At 42.6% G+C, this 23,718-nt stretch overlaps 1 protein-coding gene across 43 annotated transcripts in view; it reads left to right on the plus strand.

Moving 5' to 3' along the window:
• The window catches only part of MBNL1 (muscleblind like splicing regulator 1), a 184,958-nt gene that overhangs the window by 20,867 nt on the left and 140,373 nt on the right, over positions 1–23,718 (plus strand). For 17 of the 43 annotated variants that reach the window (XM_083739698.1, XM_083739688.1, XM_083739726.1 and 14 more), the window contains exon 2: positions 16,328–17,429. The exons of 10 other annotated variants lie outside the window; for them this stretch is intronic. In XM_083739698.1, coding sequence (XP_083595824.1) covers positions 17,256–17,429 — 174 coding nt within the window. In that variant the 5' untranslated portion in view covers positions 16,328–17,255. Of the gene's footprint in view, positions 1–16,161; positions 16,297–16,327; positions 17,430–23,718 lie in introns of those variants that run through there. 16 more of the 43 variants (XM_083739686.1, XM_083739680.1, XM_083739687.1 and 13 more) reach the window with 5 other exon arrangements.

The following is a 23,718-nucleotide window of genomic DNA, read 5'->3' on the forward strand; positions in this document are numbered from 1 at the left end:
GGTGGCGCTGTGGGTTAAAGCCTCAGCGCCTAGGACTTGCCGATCGAAAGGTCGGCGGTTCGAATCCCTGCGGCGGGGTGCGCTCCCGCTGCTCGGTCCCAGCACCTGCCAACCTAGCAGTTCGAAAGCACCTCCGGGTGCAAGTAGATAAATAGGGACCGCTTACCAGCGGGAAGGTAAACGGCGTTTCCGTGTGCGGCTCTGGCTCGCCAGAGCAGCGATGTCACGCTGGCCACGTGACCCGGAAGTGTCTCCGGACAGCGCTGGCCCCTGGCCTCTTGAGTGAGATGGGCGCACAACCCCAGAGTCTGGCAAGACTGGCCCGTACGGGCAGGGGTACCTTTACCTTTACCTAAGTATTACTTAGTTGTATAGAACCCTAATTCTAATACTCTAACTCAGTACTCCTCAGAAAGTATTGTTGCTGCTCAATAATTGGGCAGATGGTTTTTAGTAAACAGTTTACAGTGGTACCTTGGGTTACATACGCTTCAGGTTACATACGCTTAAGTTACAGACTCCGCTAACCCAGAAATAGTACCTCGGGTTAAGAACTTTGCTTCAGCATGAGAACAGAAATCGTGTGGCGGCAGCGGGAGGCCCCATTAGTGGTGGTGCTTCAGGTTAAGAACAGTTTCAGGTTAAGAACGGAGCTCCGGAACAAATTAAGTACTTAACCCGATGTACCACTGTATTGGATTTTATGATTTATTAATTCTTTTGGCATTGCTTTATTGTGGGGGGCTGTCTTCAAAGTTGGGGTAGATATCCTTTAAATAATAAATAACAAACATTTATTATTTCAAGCAATTTGATGAAATTTAAAAGCAAGTTCATCAGACCTGACTTGCATACAACATTTCTGCAAAATGTTGAGTTTTTCAGCTGCATGTATCTTAATGCAGATGCAACAACGGTGCTGTGTAATTCTTGATGCATGACTCTGACTTGTAGTAAACTTGTATTGCTTACTCCCACATCCATCACAGTAAAGGCTGGTAACTTCTCTTGGCATTCCCAGGGACTTGTGTACAGCCACAGTGATTTTCCCTCTGCTTTTTCACTTTGAACAATATCTGCTCCCATGGCATATCACAAAGCTGCTTTTGAAACTACTCCTGAGTTTCAAAACAATTTGCAAAACACAAACTGTTTGCGACACCAAGGACTTTGCGTTTGAGGGACACACGTCTAAAGTTGAATTGGGGCCGAGGTGCTAGTTTTAATTCTTTGGATCCTGACTGTAATGTGCAACTCTTCACTAAGTCACTCATAGGTCCACTGTGAAGTAAGCACCAGAAGTTAGCACATGCTCCTTACTAAGTGTGCAATGCAGGAACAAAAATTCTGAAACTCAGTATCATGAAAACATCGACTTGCACAAGTTTCCATTGCAGATAATGGGTAGTTAAATTAGTATGCATTGAAAAAGCCTCCAAGACTGTTATTCCTTGTCAGTGTTTCCATAGTAATGATATTATGGCTGCTGAGACATGTTTGCAGTTTCCCCAAACTTATTATAATTACATCGAGTGACAATAACAGATTGGAAAGGGTGCGATGTTATTTTTAACAATTAATTTGAACCACTATTGGAAACAAGCTTCTCAAAACACTTCAATACTCCAAGGAAGAGTATCTAAGCACTTGGATTCACCCAAGTATGAAAAGTGACCGGAATAGTTTAATCACTTGTAAGTGTTGGGTTATTTCTGGCTGCATGTGCAGAATATCACTGATCCAAAATAATTCGTTGGGCACCCAAAATCTTCAGGTTACCCAGAAATTCTGCTGCTAGGTGTCTGAATTCCCATCAGTGACTCAAATGGTAAAGCATTCTCTTCTACCCGGACTGTGCCAATTCAGGATGCAGTGTAGTGGGATATTTTGCATGGGAGAGGTCTGATCTTCATAGGCAGGAAAATGAGCTCATGGTAGCTATCATGGTGCTTTCTAGATGGCGTAGACTACAACTCCCATCATCTCTGACTATTGCTCATGGCTGATGGGCATTTTAGTCCAAAATGTTGGGAAGGGCCAAAATAGGCTAGACTGAAGGTGACTCGGAAGTTACAACTAATCCAGAATGCAGCTAGACTGGTAACTGGGAGTGGCTGCTGGGACCATATTACACCAGTCCTAAAGGATCTTCACTGGACCCCAGTACATTTCTGAGATCAATTCAAAGTGTTGGTGCTGACCTTTAAAGCCCTAAACGGCCTCAGCGCAATACAGTGGTACCTCGAGTTACAAACTCCTCAGGTTACAAACTCTTCAGGTTACAAACTCTGCTAACCTGGAAGAGTTACCTTGAGTTGAGAACTTTGCCCCAGGATGAGAATGGATGAGAATGTGCCGGTGGTGCAGCAGCAGCCCCGTTAGCAAAAGCACGCCCCTAGTTAAGAACAGTTTCAGGTTAAGAACGGACCTCCGGAACGAATTAAGTTCATAATTAGAGGTACCACTGTATACTTGAAGGAGTGTCTCCATCCCCATTGTTCCATCCCATGGAGGTCCCCTCCAAGAATCTTCTGTTGGTTCCCTCACTGCGAGAAGTGAAGCTTCAGGGAACCAGGCAGAGGGCCTTCTCGGTAGTGGCACCCTCCTTGTGGAACGCCCTCCCTTCAGATGTCAAGGAGATAAAGAACTACCTAACTTTTAGAAGACATCTGAAGGCAGCCCTATATTGGAAGGTTCTTAATGCTTGAGGTTTTTATTAAGTTTTCAGATATGCTGTAAGCTGCCCAGAGTGGCTAGGGAAACCCAGCCAGATGGATGGGGAATAATAATAATGATAATAATAATAATAATAATAATAATAATAATAATAATAATAATAATAATAATATAGAATGCCATTTTTGCATAATCTCCCATTATTACTATTTTTTATTTCTTAAAAACCCTTCGATAGCCAACACTAGAATACCAGGAAGAGTGGTTCTCATCCTTCCTGGTGCCTGTCATGCTAGTGTTCTACTTACAGGGAGTTTGTGATGTAGGGGAGACCTAAAACTTGATTCCCACCTGAAACCTGGTGCTACCTTTAAAGCCTATCCATTAATTCCCACCTCATTCTGCTCCATGTGTAGACCACATCTGAATGTGGAAAAGCCTCAAGCTCCATCGAGATTATAGCATGTCAAAGAGAAGGCTAAGCTGAGCCCTGTGCCTTGACTTGGCCGTTTCCTACATGCAGTCTGCCTATCTTGGCGGATTTATAAAATGACAAGTCTTTCATCCACCCAGCACTCTGTGCTGACATTTTTCAGAGTGTTTCATTTTCTGGTCAGGGATGAGGAAGGAAAAATTACACCTCCCTCTAAGTGCAAATGGGCGGCGGGGGGGGGGGGGGAATCCCATTCGTAGAACTTGCAGACATATAATTCAGACTAGCTGTTAGTCCCAGCCCTGCAATGGGTTAAAGCCAGTGCATTATTTAAAAAGTATTTTATGTAGCTTTGGGGCAAATCCCAACACTTATTTAAAACAAAACAAACTATACCGCATTATAACAGATCTACAGCTTATTTATTTACTTAGTTATTTAAACAAAGCATATTCTGCCTTTCAATTAAAGTCCAAAGTCCAAGATGGGTTAACCTTAGTCACTGGATTGCTTAGGATAATAATTAATGATAATAATAATACATTAATAATAATAATAATAATAATAATAATACATAATAATTAATGATAATAATTATTTATTATTGCCCCAGCCACTCAGGGCGGCTCCCAACATAATATTAAAAACACAAAAACATCAAACATTAAAAACTTCCCTATACAAGGCTGCCTTCAGATGTCTTCTAAAAGTCAGATAGTTGTTTTTTCCTTGACATCTGATGGGAGGGCCACTACCGAGAAGGCCCTGTGCCTGGTTCCCTGCAACCTTGCTTCTCGTAGTGTGGGAACTGGCAGAAGAGCCTCAGAGCTGGACCTCAGTGTTCGGGCTGGACCAGGGGGTGGAGACACTCCTTCAGGTATACATGATTTATTAAATTGAGAAGTGTATAAGCCTTTTGCCCATGTGTTCTGTTCTTTCTCTCTTCTGCTCTAGTCTTGCCTGGGTTTACTAGATCTAATTCCATCGTTTACCAGGGCTGGAGCAAACTAGGATCTTGAAGCTGGTTTAAGAGCTGGTCAGATGTGCTCTGATCCCAGTCACCGTGGATTTCTGGTTCAGGAGAAATGGGAGAGGGTTGGAGTTAATGCAGGAAGTCTTCAGTCGTAGTGTCCCAAGTTGGGAGCAGAGAAGGGGCATTGTGAGAACGAATTGCAAGGGCATGACGCTCATGCATGCATGTTGCCTTGGGTTCTATCATGGCAGGAAGGCAAGGATATAAATGTAAGAGACTACCGTATTTCTAAACTGGGCCTTTAGTTCCTCCTTAAATGGACTGCATTCCTATTGTTTTTGAGGCTAGGGCTCTGGCAATTTCCATAAGATGGGAGTTTCATAATATGCAGCAACTGACAAGATGAGCTCTCTTTGCCAATATGAGCAAGTTTAACAGAACACAGAGAAGTAGGATGTCTCTAAGCTATGTTGGGCCCCACCAGTGTAAAGTTTTATAGGCAGGCGGCATTTGAATTATACGTAAAGTCAGCAATGGTTTTTAAGCTTCGTTTTGAGGGATCATTGGGCAGTTATTGGGGCCTTAAGTTAGAAGAGCAGTAATGGCTTTTAATGCATCCTTGAGGATGAGTCAGCAAGATTTGTGTAAGTATAATGCAGTGATACAGAATTAGGCAGCATGGCTTGTGAATGACATTTGACATTTATAAGTTATGCAAGTTTATTTTTGACGTTCCTTAATTTATTAAATTTATATCCCCATTTCCACAATTGTTTTTAAGGCGGATAATGATAATAATACAAATGCAGTGAATAAAATATAATGAAATAGTTTAAAGCTTCAATAAAATACAGAATAACACATGTAAAAAGGCAGGTGAGGCATCACTCAAATATTTATAAGCTGTACTTTCATAATGTATATCGTGTCTGTTTACATGAGAATGACTTAGTTGGAGATCAGTGCAATTTTCTTGGTCTGCATTCAACCAAATGTATTAGGGATTACTTAAGAGGTTTTCTTCTAGGATTCAGGTGATTCAGAAGCGTGGTTAGCCAAACAAAAGGTTTTGCCTGTGAAAGTGAGTAACAAATTTATTTCACTTCCTCAGTGCTTTTTCCATGACTGCTGTGTCTCATGAACAGCTCGGCCTAAAAGCTTGCTTGGTTTATGTAGCATTGTATAATACAAGAACATACTGTGTTCAGTTGGTGAACAATTTTGGAATTACTCACTATATGTTGTGAGAATATCTCACTCCAAGCGTTCACATAGCTTCTATGGATTTTTTCACACTGCAGATTAGGCCTGACTAATTTACCAGCTCTGCTAATGAGCCCTTTGGGTTTTGAACATCTGTAGAACAAAACTTTAGTAAGAAAGTCCCAAGCGTATTCAAAACATTCTTAAAATATTTTTACTGTTTTTCGGAGTCATGTGCTGCCTGCTAAAGTTGCCTTGCCAAGATGCGAACCCTCTAGTCTGGTGAGTTCACTGAGCTCACTTTCAGTAATCCTGTTGTGTGGCACTACCTTACTGTACTAGATCAGTACTGAACTGCAATTTATTGATTTTGGGAGGCAGGGGGACAAATTACCCAATTTTGGAGCCTGTCGTCAATGTTTCGTAACTAAAATGTGCATATCACGTCTTGACTGTAGAAGATGACTGCTGAAATGCAATTTTGAGGGAGGGGGGAAACCAAAATGTTCAACCTCGTTTTGCGATTTTGAATTTTTGCATCAGCGTTCGATATTAACGTCCCAGAGCTGAACCTCTACAGCAACATTTAATTTTTTCCTGGCTTCTTTTGTCAAATGCCGCTGCAGTTGCATGTCATCTGTCAGATACTGAAAAACATTGCATGTACACAGAAAAATCAAATGCTGAATGTCGAATGCTCATGTAGAACAGCAGTAGCCAATGGGGCGTCGATATTTTTGCAGGTGTTGACCGTAGAACCATACCACTTTGCTGCATTAGTGCATTATCCAAGTGACATGTTGGAGGTGCATAAAATCGCTAGTAAACTGTAGATCAGTAGGACAAGCAACAAAGCAATAGAGAACACCCCCCCCTCTCTCTCTTTGTGTATGTTTTTAAAAAATCATATTCAGGGGCACAGAATCTTGGTGGCTCAATGAAGTAGCTAGATCAGTTTTCTCAGTATTTTTTTGCCACAGAATATTGTATGTCCTGGATAAAAACATAATCCATGAAAAATAAATGGTTAGCATATTTAAAAGCCTGAGTGCCTGGCTTGGGTCTGACGAATGCTGATTGTGCATGCGCAAGATCTCATTTAGCATACTGGACCAGAGAAGAACTTCCGGTAGAAATGGTGTTGTTTGAGCTTGACAGTTTGTCTACCGAACTAGGTAATTGCAAACTTCATGGCTACAAAAAACGGAAGAGAGACAAGCCCTGCCATTTCCTGTTTGTTTGCCAGCTTGATAATCGGAATACGGTGCTAGATGGTTTTCATCTAGTGTGGCGTTGTGTTTTTAAATACGTAGTTCCAAGCCCAGCCATCTGCCCCAGTGGTTCATGGTTTAATTTTATCTTGTCACCTATCTCTTGACTGCATTCTTGCTGCTTGGTGAAGTAATTACCGCACACTTTATTTATCTGATTGGAACTTTAGCTCACGCTACCGCCGAAGCTTAGAGCCTTTTAGAAAGCATTTGAAATGCATGCATAAGAACTATCTCGTTACAACTCTGTGCAGGGCTGCCAGTCAGACGGGGTGAAAACACAGCACAGTTGGGCTGTTTTTTGTTTTGTTTTTGCTTTTAGGATAGAAAATTAAGGAGCAAATACATTTTCGTTTCCCAGGCTCCCTGCTCCCTGCCCTTAATGTGAAAGGGTGGGATTCAAACCCTGGCTGCTGATTAACGGAGCACCAGGACCACTGTCTGCAGCCCTGCTGCTCATACTGGCTGGGTCAGAAAGTGGGACATGGGGAAATCACTGCACCTTCCTGAATTGTGTGATGGCAGTGGGGCCAGCTTGGGATCCAGTGGATCCTAGATCAGCTCTGCTCTTCCCCTTCCCCACCCTAGAACTCTCCGTTTCCGGACTTTCCATAGGCTGCTGCTGGCAGGGCTGCTACCAGGGGCAGATCAGCCCTCCCACATGTTTGGCAGGTGGAACGGGAAACTCTGTAATACTGCCATCCCTCTTTGCCAGCAGCCCAGTACAAAGTGGGCATCATGGGTTTTAGTCCCCGGTGAATAGCAGGACTTTGCAGATTCGGGCTGGATGCTAGCCGACCAGTATTTTCTACTAGCTGATGATGAAGTGCAGTCCCACTATGATACTGTGACAGTAACATAATGCATTTTCAAAAGCCAGTATCAGGCCCACCAGCTATATATTAGGAATCCAGGCATTATCTAGGCTAATAAACACTCCACATATTTTTCTTTTTATCTGCAATTCAGTTCACGACTTTTGACTTCTTTTTGTTCCTTGTTTTTCTAATTTTTAAGGCTGATTAATGCTGCATTAAACGAATGCTGTTTGTACATTTCCTTGCATGTGTGTTTTGACTTCCCATGGAGCAAAACAACCAGTATTCTGCTAAATCAATTACAGAACCGTGGATGCATGTATACGAAGCATAAACAGAGGGTTCGTACTCAAATGTGTTTTCCCTTTGATGACAAGTGTAATGAGAATATGAAAATGAATCCATTTCTTTGGAGCAATAATAGAACGTAGTTTAAAGTGAAATCTTCCTTTTGTAGCTGATGTTTGTAATTTCTTTAGTGCTAATTCTTTAGCCTCCCCATTTAGTAATCCTCTGAATAATTGATTAATTGAATGGCTGGAAAAATCTGGAAACAAGTTTCAGTTATGTTCCTTACTCGTTTGAAGCCCCAGAGAGGAAGATTATTTCTATTTTCTTGTATAGTTTAGGAACAACATTCTTTCTGAGATTCCCTGACACAGGCTGTACATCAGGGGTCAGCAAACTTTTTCAGCAGGGGGCTGGTCCACTGTCCCTCAGACCTTGTGGGGGGCGGATTTGTTGTTGTTGTTTAGTCGTTTAGTCGTGTCCGACTCTTCGTGACCCCATGGACCAGAGCACGCCAGGCACTCCTGTCTTCCACTGCCTCCCGCAGTTTGGTCAAACTCATGCTGGTAGCTTCAAGAACACTGTCCAACCATCTCGTCCTTTGTTGTCCCCTTCTCCTTGTGCCCTCCATCCTTCCCAACATCAGGGTCTTTTCCAGGGAGTCTTCTCTTCTCATGAGGTGGCCAAAGTATTGGAGCCTCAGCATCACGATTTTGAAAAAAAATATGTACGAATTTCTATGCCCCACAAATAACCCAGAGATGCTTTTTAAATAAAAGGACACATTCTTCTCATGTAAAAACAAGCTGATTTCCGGACCATCCGTGGGCTGGATTTAGAAGATGATTGGGTTGGATTCGGCCCCCGGGCCTTAGTTTGCCTACCCATGCTGTACAGCTTCCCACCAGAAGTGGATTGCCTGGTGGGGTGGGACCACAGTGCTAGCTTTGCAGCAGTGGCATCTCTGGACCCGGAAGAGAGCAGGGTAAGGGTGAGAAGCCTGGAGGTCAGGGCTGGGTAGTCAGAACCAAGATGGTGCTCCTTCCGGTGTGCCTACAAAACCCTTACCTCCTTCCTGCCTCCCACCTCGTGCCTCCCCTTGCAAGCAGCAGCGGCACTATTTCCAGGAAGCTAGTGTAGTGCCTCCTCCCCACTGGTGAGCTGCATCCACTTGCCACTCTTGCAGGATAGACGTAACCATGTATGGTGGCCCATGGAGGTCTCCATTGGTTTCCTACATTTGCTGTATTTCTGGGACTGTAAACAACAACAACACTGGCTGGTCAGGCAGGCCTCTTATACATGACTGGAGTAGGGATGGTAGATTCTGAAATTTTTTGGCTCTCTCTCATTTTCCCAGTCCTAAATTCGGCTCCCCAAATCTCTAGAGAGATTTTTCAAATTTCCTCTAAAAAAATCTGCATGAAAAGTATTCAGCAACGTTGTGTAAATTTCTCATAGTAACTGCATGTTGTATGTGCAGTTTTGACCAATGTGCACATGCTTGCCAGTAGTTTCTCCCAGTACAATGCATATAATATTATTTTCACTAATATATTCATTTTTCATGCACATATTTTCTCATATATGTATTTTTGTAAATATTGAATGGTTGGACAGCTGTATTGCAAAATCTGGATAAGTGTGAATTTTGAAGGATGGCAGTATTTCAGTTCTCATATTGTTTCAGAAAGTGTGAATTTGATCAATGTGACTTTAAAGTGAACAGAATCAGTGTCCCTCAGACCTTGTGTGGGGCTGGACTGTATTTTGAAGGGGGAAAAATGAATTCCTATGCCCCACAAGAGATGCATTTAAAATAAAAGCACACATTCTACTCATGTAAAAACACGCTGATTCCCGGACCGTCTGCGGGCCTGGATCCGGCCCCCGGGCCTTAGTTTGCCTACCCATGATATAGACATCTGTGAAGGAATAATGGGGTATGTAGTTTGAACCATTGCAGTTGTGGGCAAGCTTATCTTGACCATTTTAGCACCTGATTTAAACAGATTGTTGGTTCTTTCACTGCTCAGTCCCATAAAAACAGAACAGTAAGAAAACCTAGAGAGTGCAACCATTGGTTTACATAGATTCCTATTTTACTTCCATTACATTTTGATATTTTTGGGTGTGATATTGACCACAAATTTGGTAATTTAAAGTTTTATGATCAGGAGCTTTTTTTCTTTTTCTTTTGGTGGAAAATATTATATACATGGAAAGGTGTATATTAGAGAATTCATTGTCCAGGCTCTGTCACAATTCTCCACATAACTCTCAGAGTCTCATAATCTTCAGCCCATAATCATTACGGTTCAAGCATTTAAGCCTTACTCCTACATATAACAGGGGAACAAAATATTTGTTATGACATACTGCCCATAAAGGTTTGTGTTTTGATTTAGGAAACTGATATAAAAATGTCACCGGATGCTTAGTCAAGATATTCAGCAGAATAATGCAGCGTATATTTTTAGGGCTAAAGTGCTCTTTAAATGGCAGTAATTTGCCTTGGTGTTCTCTTTTTTTAAAAAAACGGGAAGATGTGTTAAGGGCAGATGGGGAAAAAAAAATCAGGGCCAGTTTGTGAAATTGGCTTTGTGAAGTATATCTAGTATAATTTCATGCCCTTTCCACATGACCCTCTTTAATTCTTCTCTACCCAGCTCATATTCTCCCAAGTTAATGTTTATTTACGTCTTCCTCCTTGCAACCCCAGAAGCTCTGCTTATGTGAAAACATAGCCCTATGAGCAGGAGAGGGTGGAAATAATCAAAACATTGCAGCCACTTGGAGCATGCAAGGAGCAGACAGTTGCTTCATACAGATTAAGGCAAGCTTGTGAATCACTGCCCTTTATCCTGCTAATTTAGACTTGTTTTAAATACCCGCTTTGGGCTTTGTTAAGCCCTTTAGAACTCTTCTTGGTGTATTTCACCGAAGTTGCTAAACTGAGGCCAGAATGAGCCTGGAAGCAGATCTTCCCTGTAGCAGAACCTTGAACTTACTTCTCAGTGATGTCTGTTAAATATTTGCAGTTCAAGGGTTTTGAAACTTTGCCCCAGTGAGACTTGGGGACGGGAAGGGTGGAATGTGTTCAAATCATCACAGGGATGATAAAGGCAGGGCAAGGGGAGACAGCTTAAATGCTCGGTGCTCATTTTCCTCCAAGGTTGGGGGCAGGTTAAATGAAACTAGAAGGGATAGGAGGAGGCTACACAGCAGTGGATTCATGGCAAAAGGGCCAGTGCTTGCTAAAAGTGCAGAAATAAATAGGGAGTTGTATCATTGTCCACCGGCACAACCAATCAGTGCAACAAGCTCAGAAGCAGGAGGCAGAAAAACAACATGGTCTAAACTAAGAAGCTGGAATATGGTCAAGGAGGAGCAAATTAAGTTATTAACCCAAGGTAAAAAGGTAAAGGTAAAGGTACCCCTGCCCGTACGGGCCAGTCTTGACAGACTCTGGGGTTGTGCGCCCATCTCACTCAAGAGGCCAGGGGCCAGCGCTGTCCGGAGACACTTCCGGGTCACGTGGCCAGCGTGACAAAGCTGCATCTGGCGAGCCAGAGCCGCACACGGAAACGCCGTTTACCTTCCCGCTGGTAAGCGGTCCTTATTTATCTACTTGCACCCGGAGGTGCTTTCGAACTGCTAGGTTGGCAGGCGCTGGGACCGAGCAGTGGGAGCGCACCCCGCCGCAGGGATTCGAACCGCCGACCTTTCGATCGGCAAGTCCTAGGCGCTGAGGCTTTAACCCACAGCGCCACCTGCTTAACCCAAGGTACCACATGCTATATTGCAGTCATCCAGGTTTTTGAACTACTATTCCATTCATCTCCGATCGTTGGCCAGACTGGTTGAGGAGGATGGGGGCTGGAATCGAACAACATCCACAGCCACATGCTACTCAATCCTGGGTTAGATCCTAAGTCTGCTTAGTATAGTTTTTGTCTTGTATTCTTAGGCATATGGGATTGAGCACTAAATGTCAGTGAACCTCAATGGATATGTTCAAGCTGTTGCCTCTATTACTGTCACTGTTTAACATTTATGTTTTTGAAATCTTATACGTTCCCTCCATTTCAAAGAAAATTCAGGGTGGCGGCTTACAAAAAAACAGGTTGACAGTAATGAAATATATGGCAATCCCCATTAAAAACTATACATGCAGACATCGAACCCAAAAACTCCAAACAAAATCCCAAGATAGCTAATGAAATGAAGGCATGAAAGATACACCAGCAAAAAGAGAACAATCGGGTAATAGCTGTTTGAAAAAACAAACACCCACCCTGTCTGTTAGCCGCTTAAAACAATATAGTGGTGTGTGGTGTACCTCATGGGAAGAAGTATTGAACAGGTTAGAGGCCCCAGCTGTAGTTCCTGGGGGGTCCCAGTTTCTGTCATGGTGTCCCGTTGTGCACTGCTCTGGTTCGCCAGAAGCGGCTTAGTCATGCTGGCCACATGACCCGGAAAGCTGTCTGTGGACAAACGCCAGCTCCCTCGGCCTGAAAGCGAGATGAGCACCACAACCCCATAGTCGCCTTTACCTTTACCCAGTTCAATAAGGGATAGATTTCTTTAGGAATATATATTTATTTTTATTTTTAAAAACCCTACTGCTATTATTGATAACAAACATCCCCAATGCAAAAATAAATAATAACACCACCATTCTTTGAAACAACTAATAACAATGTTGCTACCATTTTGCTGTATTGTGACTGATACATTAAACAAGCTAGCAGTATAACATTGTGTTTTATCTTTATCAGTTTAGGGGTTTTAAAGGTTAACACCAGCACCTTGAATTTGCAGATCAATAACAATGTGCTGTGCTGTTCAAAGAACAGGGTGGAGTTGGTTTTGCCCTATAATTCTTTGCCATAGCTGCATATATCCATGCAGTATGTATCTATTTGCTGCATGAAATACTTGGGTAAATACCAAAGTAGAAGGTTGTGCGTTGTTAATTTTAGTATTCAGAATCTTGCTACCGAAATGTTGGAGATCCTTATTAAATGGATAACAACATATACAGTTTCTTGCGATCAACCATTTATGGTATATTTTATTGTGGCAATAAGCAGGTAACCATAAAACACATTTCTCTTTTCAGTATATCTATCTTTCCGAAGAGCATTGTATGTGTTTTATAGCATATTTTGGGATAAAAAGAAAGTAATGATTTCCACAGCAGTAGACATAATGAACAAAAAAGGATTGCTAGAAAATGTAAAAAATAATAATCCAGAAATTGCCATTCCTTTAGAAACCTCTTGCTCACGTTGTGTAATATTGATCACTTGTGACTTTGCACACTGTAACTTTGGGAAAAGATAGATTTTTATCTCCTCTTCCAAAGAGCATTTAAAGAGTGGCATGGTGATTCCACTGATGAATGACTGAAGGAGGTTTCTGGATTGATGAATCTGGAGCTGGGGTGGTGTTTTCACAGACCGAATTCCAATAACATGCCAAGACTGATTGCTGCATGCTCTGCACCTAATCACAGAGGATTTCTGTGTCCTAGCTGGTTAGTGCTGCAATTATGGCTTTTAAATGGGGGGTGGGAGACCACTGTAGGAGAGGCCAACATTCCTCATGTTACTTTGCTCCAGGAAATCAAAATACTAAAGACAGCAAGGTTAAAAATCTCCCAGTCTCACTGTTTTATCTTTTTGATTCCTTGTCTTTATAAGAGGTTAAGAGCAGGATCCCATATGTGTTTACTTAGAAGTAAGCCCCACTGAGTTCAGTGGGACTTACGGAAGAGTGTACTTAAGCACCTTGAACTTCATAAATCTTACTACTTAGTAAGGTAAAGGTAAAGGGACCCCTGACCATTAGGTCCAGTCGTGACCGACTCTGGGGTTGCGGTGCTCATCTCGCTTTATTGGCCAAGGGAGCCGGCGTACAGCTTCTGGGTCATGTGTCCAGCATGACTAAGCCACTTCTAGAGAACCAGAGCAGCACACGTAAACGCTGTTTACCTTCTTGCCAGAGTGGTACCTATTTATCTACTTGCACTTTGAGGTGCTTTCGAACTGCTAGGTTGGCAGGAACAGGGACCGAGCAATGGGAGCTCACCCTGTTGCGGGGATTCGAACCGTCGACATTCTGATCAGCAAGTCCTAGGCTCTGTGGTTTAACCCACAGTGCCACCCGCGTCCCTACTTAGTAGGCATGTATAAAATCGCACTGCAAAGCTGCAATCCTTTGCCCACTTGCCTGGCAGTCGTCCCCACTGAACTCAGTGGGACTTACTTTTGAGCAGACATAGAATCAAACAGTGGTAGAGTTGGAAGGGACCCTGAGGATCGTCTGGTCCAATCCCCTTCAATGCAGGAATATGCAGCTGCCCCTTATGGAGATCAAACTTGCAACCTTGGCATTATCAGCGCCATGCTTTAACCAACTGAGCTACATATTAGCACTGTACTGAAATGTCTGAGGGCTGGAATGGTGGAAGAAATTTGAATATCACCTGATGCATCAGGCAAGGCTAGTATGTTCACCGTTTTCATGGTTGTGTAGATGTACCGGGGAAAAGATGGCATGGCAATTCATTTTTATTAGAATAGTCCTTAACTCATTTTATTGGAGGGGCTCCTTGAAGAAGAGTGGGAGATTGGTGGTTTGGAGGCACTATGCTAGCTTTCCAGGAGGCGGGTTGCTGCTGTTTACAAGGGGAGAGACAGGAAGGGGCAGTAAGGCCAGCATGGTGCAAATGTACCAGCAGGAACACAGGATGGCTTTGCCAGTGTGTTACACTACACAGACTTCCACATTGTCTCGTCCCTGTTCCTCCCAGCGTGCAACAGTGACCCACCTCCCAGGAAGCTAGTGTAGTGGCTCACATGGCAAGCCAGTTCTTCAGGCCAGGATTCTGCTACTACCTTTCAGGTGTGTGGCTAGGAGCTGCCCCTTCATACATTTCTCATGCCTGCGAATTGGCTGCAAATGGCCAATGGTATTCCTCAGGTGGCTGGACTTGGTTCTGGGCTTGCCTCTTGCTGATCCCATCTTTAGGTTCTGATGTAAGCATACCTACAAAGGCACTTCCATGCATAAGGAATAAAATATGCACCCGCAAGTAGAAATCACTACGCTTTCCCCCCATGCTTAGAGCATTTCAACGGGCAGGCAAAGGGTGCTCCGAGCTTTCTGAGACAGAGAGAGAGAACAAATCCTATGTAACAAATTCAGCACTTGTGAAAACACCCTCTGCTTTTCAAAGTTAACTAAACTGGAACAAAACCATGCAATCTTGTGAAAGTCCCGTCAGATTAATTTGGTTTATGAAATTTACAACAGCTCTTCTCTCTCCCACGGGCCGAAAAATACCGCAGTTGTTTGCCTCTCTGAATAATAATCATTACCATCTTCATCTCTCTCTCTCTTTCTCTGTCTGTCTGTCTTTTTTTTCTTCTTCTTCTGGCGGAAAGTATTCTGACGAGTAATAGTGCAAAGCAAACTCCTTTCTTAAAGAAGCCATTTTAAGACGTGAGCCCCTGGGGAGCTGAGTTCTGGTGTGAACACGAGCCTCAGAAAACCGTAGGCCGTTTGTTGACGCTATCGCTTTAAGTGTCGACCCGAAGCGTATCGTGTTGCTTTAAACCAGATTGCCTGCTTAATATTTAAGGTGACGGTTATGGAATCACTTTATCCCCTCCGAGATTGGCTTTGGAGGCAGCCGGGCAGGCTGAAGATACCCACCGCTCCTACCTCCTAGGCTTGTGCCTCGGGAAGGTATTTTTGTTCCTTCCTAACCTGCCTGGGATCTACTAGCAGGCTATGTGCTGACTGAACGGAATAGTTCTCCAGCAGTTTAAAAAGAGAGAGAGAGAGAGAGAGAGAGGGAGAGAGAGAGAAGTCGAGCTGATTTCTGTAGAGGAGGCAGGGCTTATGGTTTAGAAGGAAGTGAACTGGATAGGTCAGGAGACTGTACCATTTGTGAACACCCCTTTCCCTTTTATATTCATCTGTCAGATACAGTAGGCGTGCTCTGGGCTTGCTGGGCTTCGATGCAAAGCGGGGAGAAAAGCAGCCTAAACGTGACCTGCAGTTGGGAAGCTTGTTGCTTTTCCTGCTTTCCTTTTTATGCACCCCCCTTGCTCTGCAGCCCACCCCCTTTCCTCTGCCTGGACGCTGCAAGCACTTGGTGCTGGAGTTGAAAGCTGTTTGGAAAAAAAACCCAGCTAACATGGTTTATTCCACTCGCTGCATGTTGGGTAAATTTCAAAACCCACATGGTCGTCCTCTTGCAGTGGAATAAAGTCGCATCTGATGGACGTCTTCTCTGCTTATAGCATAGCAATGAACGTCTGACAGGCGCGACCTTTCATAAGACAGCCCACACGACTGGCTTTCTGCCCAGAATATTGCTGCAACACTGTCTGTGATTGGTTATCTCCCTATCATCATGCCTTGCTTCAGAAGGGGAGAACGGCCCCCTTTTTAATAAGCCCACGATGGCCGGCTGCAATATGCTGCACTGTAAGTATTTTTTGTTTTGTTTTGAGACCGAGAAGGGGGGGTGGAATCATGCTGTGTAGAGAGTAGTAAAGCGGAGAGGAGCACATGGCGACGTGATTATGCTGTGAGACATCAGTGAAGTGCTGCTTGGTAAATTTTAACGTATCTGTTTTTTCTACAGGTTGGTACTAAGAAGTGCCTTTCCTGACGTCTCTGCTGCTTGGAACCGCTTCTAGAGCAGACTCTGCTTTTTGCCTTGCTTGCTGCCAGCTAGACTGCGACGACAGCTCATCCACTCTCCACCTCTAGCCCAGCCACCCCTCCCCTCATTTCTACTTATAATCAAGAGAAAGAGAAAGAGAGAGAGAAAAAAAAGCTCTAAGCATCAGGCGTTGCCCTAGGCTGCTTTAGTTATTCTTTTAGAAATAATAAGCATAACGACAACGACAAAAAGTTTGCTGGAAAAGTGAGATAATCTTCTGCCAGAAAGGAAAAAAAATATATATCAAAGAGAGAAGGAGCAAAATAAACTGTTCCTTGATTTATCTCTTTAAACTGCTGCATCTGTCTGTGCCAAACTAATTGATACCAATTGCGCCACACCAAAAAAATTGAATAAATCGAAATCTCAATAATAAAATTAATAATAACAATTGCAGATTCAGCCGTGTGGAGATTGCCCTTTCAGGCAACTTTTTCCTGAGAGCAGCTTGGAAATTCTCTGCTGAAGGGTCTCCCACGTTCTGCTGCTTGCATTTTGGCCTCCCAATTTGGCACTCAAGAATGGTTTACTGAGAGCACAAGGCTCATTCCAGGCCGCACTTTTAAATGCTCATTTTTCTTACGACCTTAAGTTCCAAAACCATCCCCCTCTTCTGATTGACAGTTTCGCGCTGTGACTTTCTAGTGGGAAATCTATTCCTTGCTGTTGCGACAACACAACTTTACATCTTTTAACATTGGGCTTTGGGGCTTTGGGGGAAGCTTTTTGGAGGTGGCATTTTTCATCGTTTCCAGTCTTATCAGTTTGGCCTCTTCGCTCTCTCCTTTTGTTTTTTTAATTTGTTTGTTTCATTGACAATTTTAACTACCTGTAAAAAAATCTAAACATGGCTGTAAGTGTCACACCAATCCGGGACACAAAATGGCTAACACTGGAAGTGTGTCGTGAGTTCCAAAGAGGGACTTGCTCACGTCCAGATACGGAATGTAAATTTGCACATCCATCGAAAAGCTGCCAAGTTGAAAATGGACGAGTAATCGCCTGCTTTGATTCATTGAAAGTGAGTAAATATTATCATTCTTTTCAAAGCTAAGACAAAAATAATGACTGAAACAGTTGTAATCACTGAAGCAATTGAGTTTTAAAGGATGCTATTTTTTAATCTTATTAATGAGGTTGTGGTTTTAATAATTATGCTTTAAGGCAGGGAGAGAGTGTGGGGTTTTTCAGAAGGGCTAGGCTCTGTTTTCTTGCAGCTTATTATAGTTCCTTCATCCTTAGAATTACAGTGTATCTTTAAGTTGGAATGTTAAGAAGCACCATTTGTGCACCTCAGACGAGTGTTAGTCCATAGTACTGCAAAAAGCAAATACAATTCACGTTTAGACTGAAAGATGGATTCAGGTCTGAACTGTTAAAGGCTGGGATTATCTACTCTGAAAGCTCTTACTGCAATAAATTTGTTAGTTATTAGGCCATGAAAGGGTTCTGCTTTTTTTCTTTTGTAGAAAAAATTCAACGGATAATTCTCTGTGTGTGCTTAAAGTGAGAAAAATTAGAGTCCTCAAACTAAAGGCCATGTCTTCTGAACAATTGCCTGGTGCTGAGAGCATACCTAGATAGTTGTTGTGTGTAGTCAGCAGTCACAAAGTCTGAGAATTTCCTTCGTTAACGTTGCACTAAAAATCTTAATTAAAAGATCACTTGTATAAGTCTCAGCTTATGAAAGGATCGCCTGTTTAAATATTGGATTTGAAAACCATGTTTCTGCACTTATGAAAGCGAACTATAGCTAATGCTCTATGGATATATTACTGCTTCAAGAAAATGGATGATGTCTAGAATTGCTGTTTTCAAATATGTTTCTGCTTTCATCAGTCAGGCTTGAGACTTATCTTCTGCCCTAGTTTACCATGCTTGAAATCCCAGACTTGTTTATTTGGGAGACAGGTTGTAGCTAAGTGGTGGAGCATCTGCTTTGCATGCAGAAGGTTTCAAGTTCACTCCCTGGCATCTGTATGGCTGGAATTGTTCCTTGTCTGAAACCCTGTAGCGTCTCTGCCATTCAGAGTTGGAAATATTGAGCTAGGTATACCAGTAGTCTGGCATAAGGCATATGTTCCTTTGAGCATACAGATTAGGGCTTCAGTCTAGCATGCACTACTTACCTGGGAGTAATCCCCATTGAACATGGTGAAATTTACTTCCAAGTAAAAATGCATAGGCTTACGCTCAATGCACCTTGACCTCAACATGCCACAGTCCATGCAGGTAAAGGGCTTGAATTTCAAATTGCTTAGTCTGATTGACTTAAATGGAACTGAACTGATTTAAATGCAAGTATTTAGGCTTCATTTAGGGTACTGAATCTGGTTGAGAGCCAGAATTGCTTTTGCATGTTACAGAACAGTGAGAAATCGATACGTGGTTGAGTCATGCACATACACAATATCTCTCTCTCTCTCTCTCTCTCACACACACACACACACACACACACTTTTCCTGCCTCTGGTATAATGTCTAAAGAAGTGATGCCTGTAACTGATGAACCTACAGCTGGACAGAGTGGAAGTTGAAGGAGAAATATATGTTTGCTTGTTTTAAAATGAAATAGGGCTGCCATTCCAGCCAAATATTTGGACTTGGAATTAGGCTGCGAAGGGGCAAATGTTCAGCTCTGCCTCGTTTATGACTGGACTTGTTCATACTGACTGGACAGCAGTCGCCAGAACTGTGAGAAAAGTCAATTCTCTGCTCTGTGTTTGCTTTGGCGGCTGAAGGCATGTTGTGGGTTGTGACTTGCCGTTTGGCCATATCACACTCAAGGTCAGTTTAGATTTTCTTGTTGTAGAATAACGTTGTAACACCACTTGTCAGTCACATAGGCCATGTTGGAGTGATGATCATCTGCCTGCCTGCCTATTTATCTGTCTATTGCTGTTTTCGGATGCCCCATAGCTAGCGCACAAATATATGTTGGCCCCGGGAGCCTTGGTTGCCAAAGCTAGTGAGCTAAGGATTTGTCGTTTCGTTCTGCTGCTTGGCAACTATAGCCATTCTTAAGGATTAGGAAAGCTCTCCATTAAGCGTTGCTGCTAGGTAACTTCCATTCATTTGATTACGGGGACCATTGTGCAAGCTGTTGTTGCAATGACTGAGGGATGCAGCACAAAGGGCAGATGAAAGACACTCAATACTACACCTTAGCCATAGGCCACGGGTAAGGTATGTCAGTCCCCATGACCAGATGTGGCCCTCCAAGCTTCTCTATCTGGGTCTTGGTGACTCTGCCATGCTACCTCTCACCAGCCGTGCTCCAAACCTGTTTCAAGAGCTTTTGCCCGACTGGAAGCTTTTGCAAACTACGAGAGAATTTGTTCTTTTCCTCCCCACCCCCAAATATTTTTTTTTTGTTTATAAAATTGTATATCCTCCCCTTCAGTTCTGCTGAAACTCTTGGAGCAACTTACAGTGGTGGAATAAAACAAGTGATTTGTTTTTTTCATATTTGTATCTCACTTCTCATCCGTTACGGAGCCCAAGGTGAAACGTGTGGTTTCTGGGGTGTCTTCCATTCATTCGGTGTTCCGGAATGGGGAAAGGCTGTAGCTCAGTGGTAGAGCATGTACTTTTCTTGCAGAAGGTCCCTGGCATCTCCAGTTAGAGCTGGGAGACACTCCTGCCTGAAACGTTGGAGAACTGCTGGAAGTTAGTGTAGCCGGTACTGAGCTAGATGGAGCATTGCTCCGACTCTATATAAGGTAACTTCCTTTGCCCCAGGCTCAGGCGTTCTGATCACCAGCAAGGTAAGTGCCTTCGGACCATACTCCCAGCCATTTAAAAACATGGATTTTCAATACAAAGCAACAAACTATACAGGGAAGGGTTGAGTTCAGTGTTAGAAACTCAGATATGTAAGCCAGGCTCCAACTGGCTTCTTAAACCAATGTTATAGTCACCAAAACGAAATGTTTAGTTGTCATTTTTGAGCAAGACAGTGCTAAATAATGGACTGACCATGATTGAATATCAGTTAAACATCTGGCTAGTTCAGATAACAGCATCTCTTCTCCCTCCTCCCCTGTTGAGCCTGAAGGGGACTTCAGTCTTCTGTGGCAAGGATGGATGATGTCTCGATGCCTAAGCATGGAAACTTTTAAACTGTTGTGGGGAAGACCTGACCCACCAGATGTTGAGGAACTGTAACTCACATCGGCACCAGTGAGTATAATCAATGGCCAGGGATGGTGGAAACTGTAGCTCAGCAACATCTGGAGGGCCAGAGGTTCCTCACACCTGCTTTAAAACGTTGAATAGGACACAAAATGAAAATTTTGTTGGGCCACAAATTGTGTGCAGCTGCAGTCAAACTATAATTAAACATTTTATGTCCCTTGATCATGAAATTTTGCTTTTTATGGAACTATTCACAAGGTTGGTTTAACTGCTTATTGGAGTTGTCTACTCATGGGAACAAGTGTGCTGTTGTGAGGAAGAATTGCAAAGGAGACCTCAGCTTGACTTCTTGGAGTGGATTCTGGTTTTCAAGCTCCCACCATGCATGGAAGTTGATGTGCTATCTTGCTTGAGGCTCCACAACCACCCTAGAACTAGCACCTAGTAAGCAATGATAGAGTTGTCATGCCCAGAATGCAGAGTCTGGTGAAATTGAAAATCCATACACACAACAATATAGTGTGACTTTATTTTGATTTTGATTCACCATAAAAAATTTTGTGGTTTTTTTTGGGTTTGCAAGCCACCTTCTAAGACGTTTTCCTAAAAGATGTGTTGCAAATGTAATAAATGGAATCATAGTCCATAGTCATCCAGCCCAACCCCCTGCAATGCAGGAATATGCAGCTGTCCCACACAGGGATCGAACCTGCAACCTTGGCGCTATCAACGCCAAGCTCTAAGCAACTGTGCTATAATACAGAAAAGCTGTGAATCCAACAGATGTGTTTGTGCATCGTTACTCTCATATAAATAAGATTATCATTTAACCTCGATCAGCATATTCTGGCATAAATTGGTAATAAACACAGACCCTTGGAGATTACTCATTATTTGGAAGACTCAAAATCCTGAAGACAGATGCAATCCCCAGATACTTCCCATTTTAACACCATAGCAAATTACTTTCACTCATTTGCTTAGTTAGTGCATCATATGTATGACTCCCTACTGGCATGTGCATATATATATATATATATATCCAGGAGGGGGAATGTAAAGCTTGGCAAGTGTGCTAACACATATGTTAATTAAGCCTGAGTATACTTTCAAACGATGGAACAGAATCAGAAGATTTCTTTCAAGAACATTACAAATCAGAGTTTTCACCTTAATGCAGGATCTTTTGAAATGTTAAATCTTAAGAATTGTCTCTTGGGGTTGATCCATGCGGCTATCAATCTCAGATCAATGGATTAAATTGTAGAGCCCTTCGTCTCCTCCCTGTGGGTAGAGTCCCATAATTTATGAAGAAAGCTCCAGAGCTCAGTGGTTGGGCCCATGCTGTATATATAGAAGGTCCTAGGTTCTGATCATGGCATCTGGCCAATACCTTAGTGACCAGCAAAATATGTAGGCATCACTGGACTAGAGGAATCAGTGGTTATCTGATACCGATAACCTCAGCACACTCATGTAACTTACATGACTCCATAATAGTTTAGCAGAGCAGGTTTTCCACCAAATGGAACAAGGTACTAGTGGGGTAACCTGTACCAAGTTATGTGTCTTTATATGCATATTGATTATTTATAGTGATGTGTGATTTACGAAAAAATGAAAGGTAATCAGCAAATAAAATTTAATAAAATCCTAATAAACCACAACAAAAACTAGTTCAACAGATGGCAATGTAAAGTCTACTGTTGTTCTGAAAAGGATGGCAGTGGAGAGGCTAAACTGAACTCTTTTGGAAGAACGTTTGAGCATTAAAGCTACCACCAAGAAGGCTCTGTTCCTTGTAGAGGCTTAACCTAGCCTCTCCGTAAGAGAGAATCTGGAGCAGGACACCCTGAAAAGGGGTGTGTGTGTGTGTGTGTAATAGGAGAAGATGTTGCCTGAGATAATCAGGACCTAAGCTGTTTAGGACTGTAAAGGTCAGGACTTACACTTCAAGTTGGGCTTAGAAACGAATTGGCAGCCGGTGCAGCTGTCTCAAAATAGGTGAAATATGAGAGATCCTATCCGTTTCTGTCACCAGGCAGGCTGCCATATTCTCGCCACAAGCTGAAATTTCTGAACTGTTTTCAAAGGTAGCCCCATGTAGAGGGTATCACAGTAGTCTAATCTGGACATTGCTAAAGCATGAATAGCATTGCCTGAAACATTGCTAGCATGCACCTTGAGATGTCTGACATGGGAGTTGAAAGCAGGCAATGCCAAGCTTTTAATACGTAAACATTTTAATATTTTACAGTCTATTCTTTGTCCTGCCTCGTAATCTTTCTGAACCCCTTTATAGGCCAGGGTTGTTACTGAATTTCTGCCTACTCCCAGCAGGAAAATAATTACTCCTACACCCCCTGTTTGCAGTTAGCTTTAATGTAAGTAAAGATTACCATTGTTATTTATTATGTAGGCTTTCGGGCAATTAAAGGGAAAAAACGAGGTTGTATTCTGAGGTCAGTCTGGTCTTTTCTGCCTCGTGGCAAAAAAATAATAATACGAACTTAAACTGTTGAAAATGAACAGCAAGTAAAACGTTTCTGTAAAAATAAGATGTATATTACAAAATAAGCTATACGTTGTATATCATGAACTAAAACGTTTGGTGATGATTACATTTATGTGAGGTATATTTTCTGTACAAACACCTCGGTAGGAAAAACTGTTACAAAACTGTTAATCTAAACAGTTATAAAAACATTTAACCACCTCTAAAATGCATATGAAAATAATAGTAAATTAGTTCTAAAGGCTAGCAGCCTTTCATATTGGAAAGGACATTGAAGGTTTGAGTGTGCCTATGTTATGAGGGTGTTAATATGGGGAAAACCAGTTATTACTCAGAGGGTGTGTATATATGTGACTTGTTTAGGTTAAAAAAATAAACATTTAGCAAGCTCTCCGTCTGATAGAAGGTGATCAAGGTAAGGCAGAATGTTTGTAGTTCTTGTCTAGCAGCTGCATTTGAGTGCAAGATGGATATCGCCCAATATGCCTTTGCTATTTTTAGAATATTGTAGCAGGCAAAGCAAACACTTTCTGAGGAGACCCTGTGAAATGGCAGAACCTTCAGCTGTGCTGTTTCAGTCTTTGGCTATGCTCCCAGGTATCACTGCATTTCATATTCTCTATGGACCAGAGGCATTTGGTTCAAAGATAAAAATGCA

Source organism: Podarcis gaigeae, assembly GCF_964106915.1.
Source record: "Podarcis gaigeae genome assembly, chromosome: 5".
Lineage (NCBI taxonomy): Eukaryota > Metazoa > Chordata > Lepidosauria > Squamata > Lacertidae > Podarcis > Podarcis gaigeae.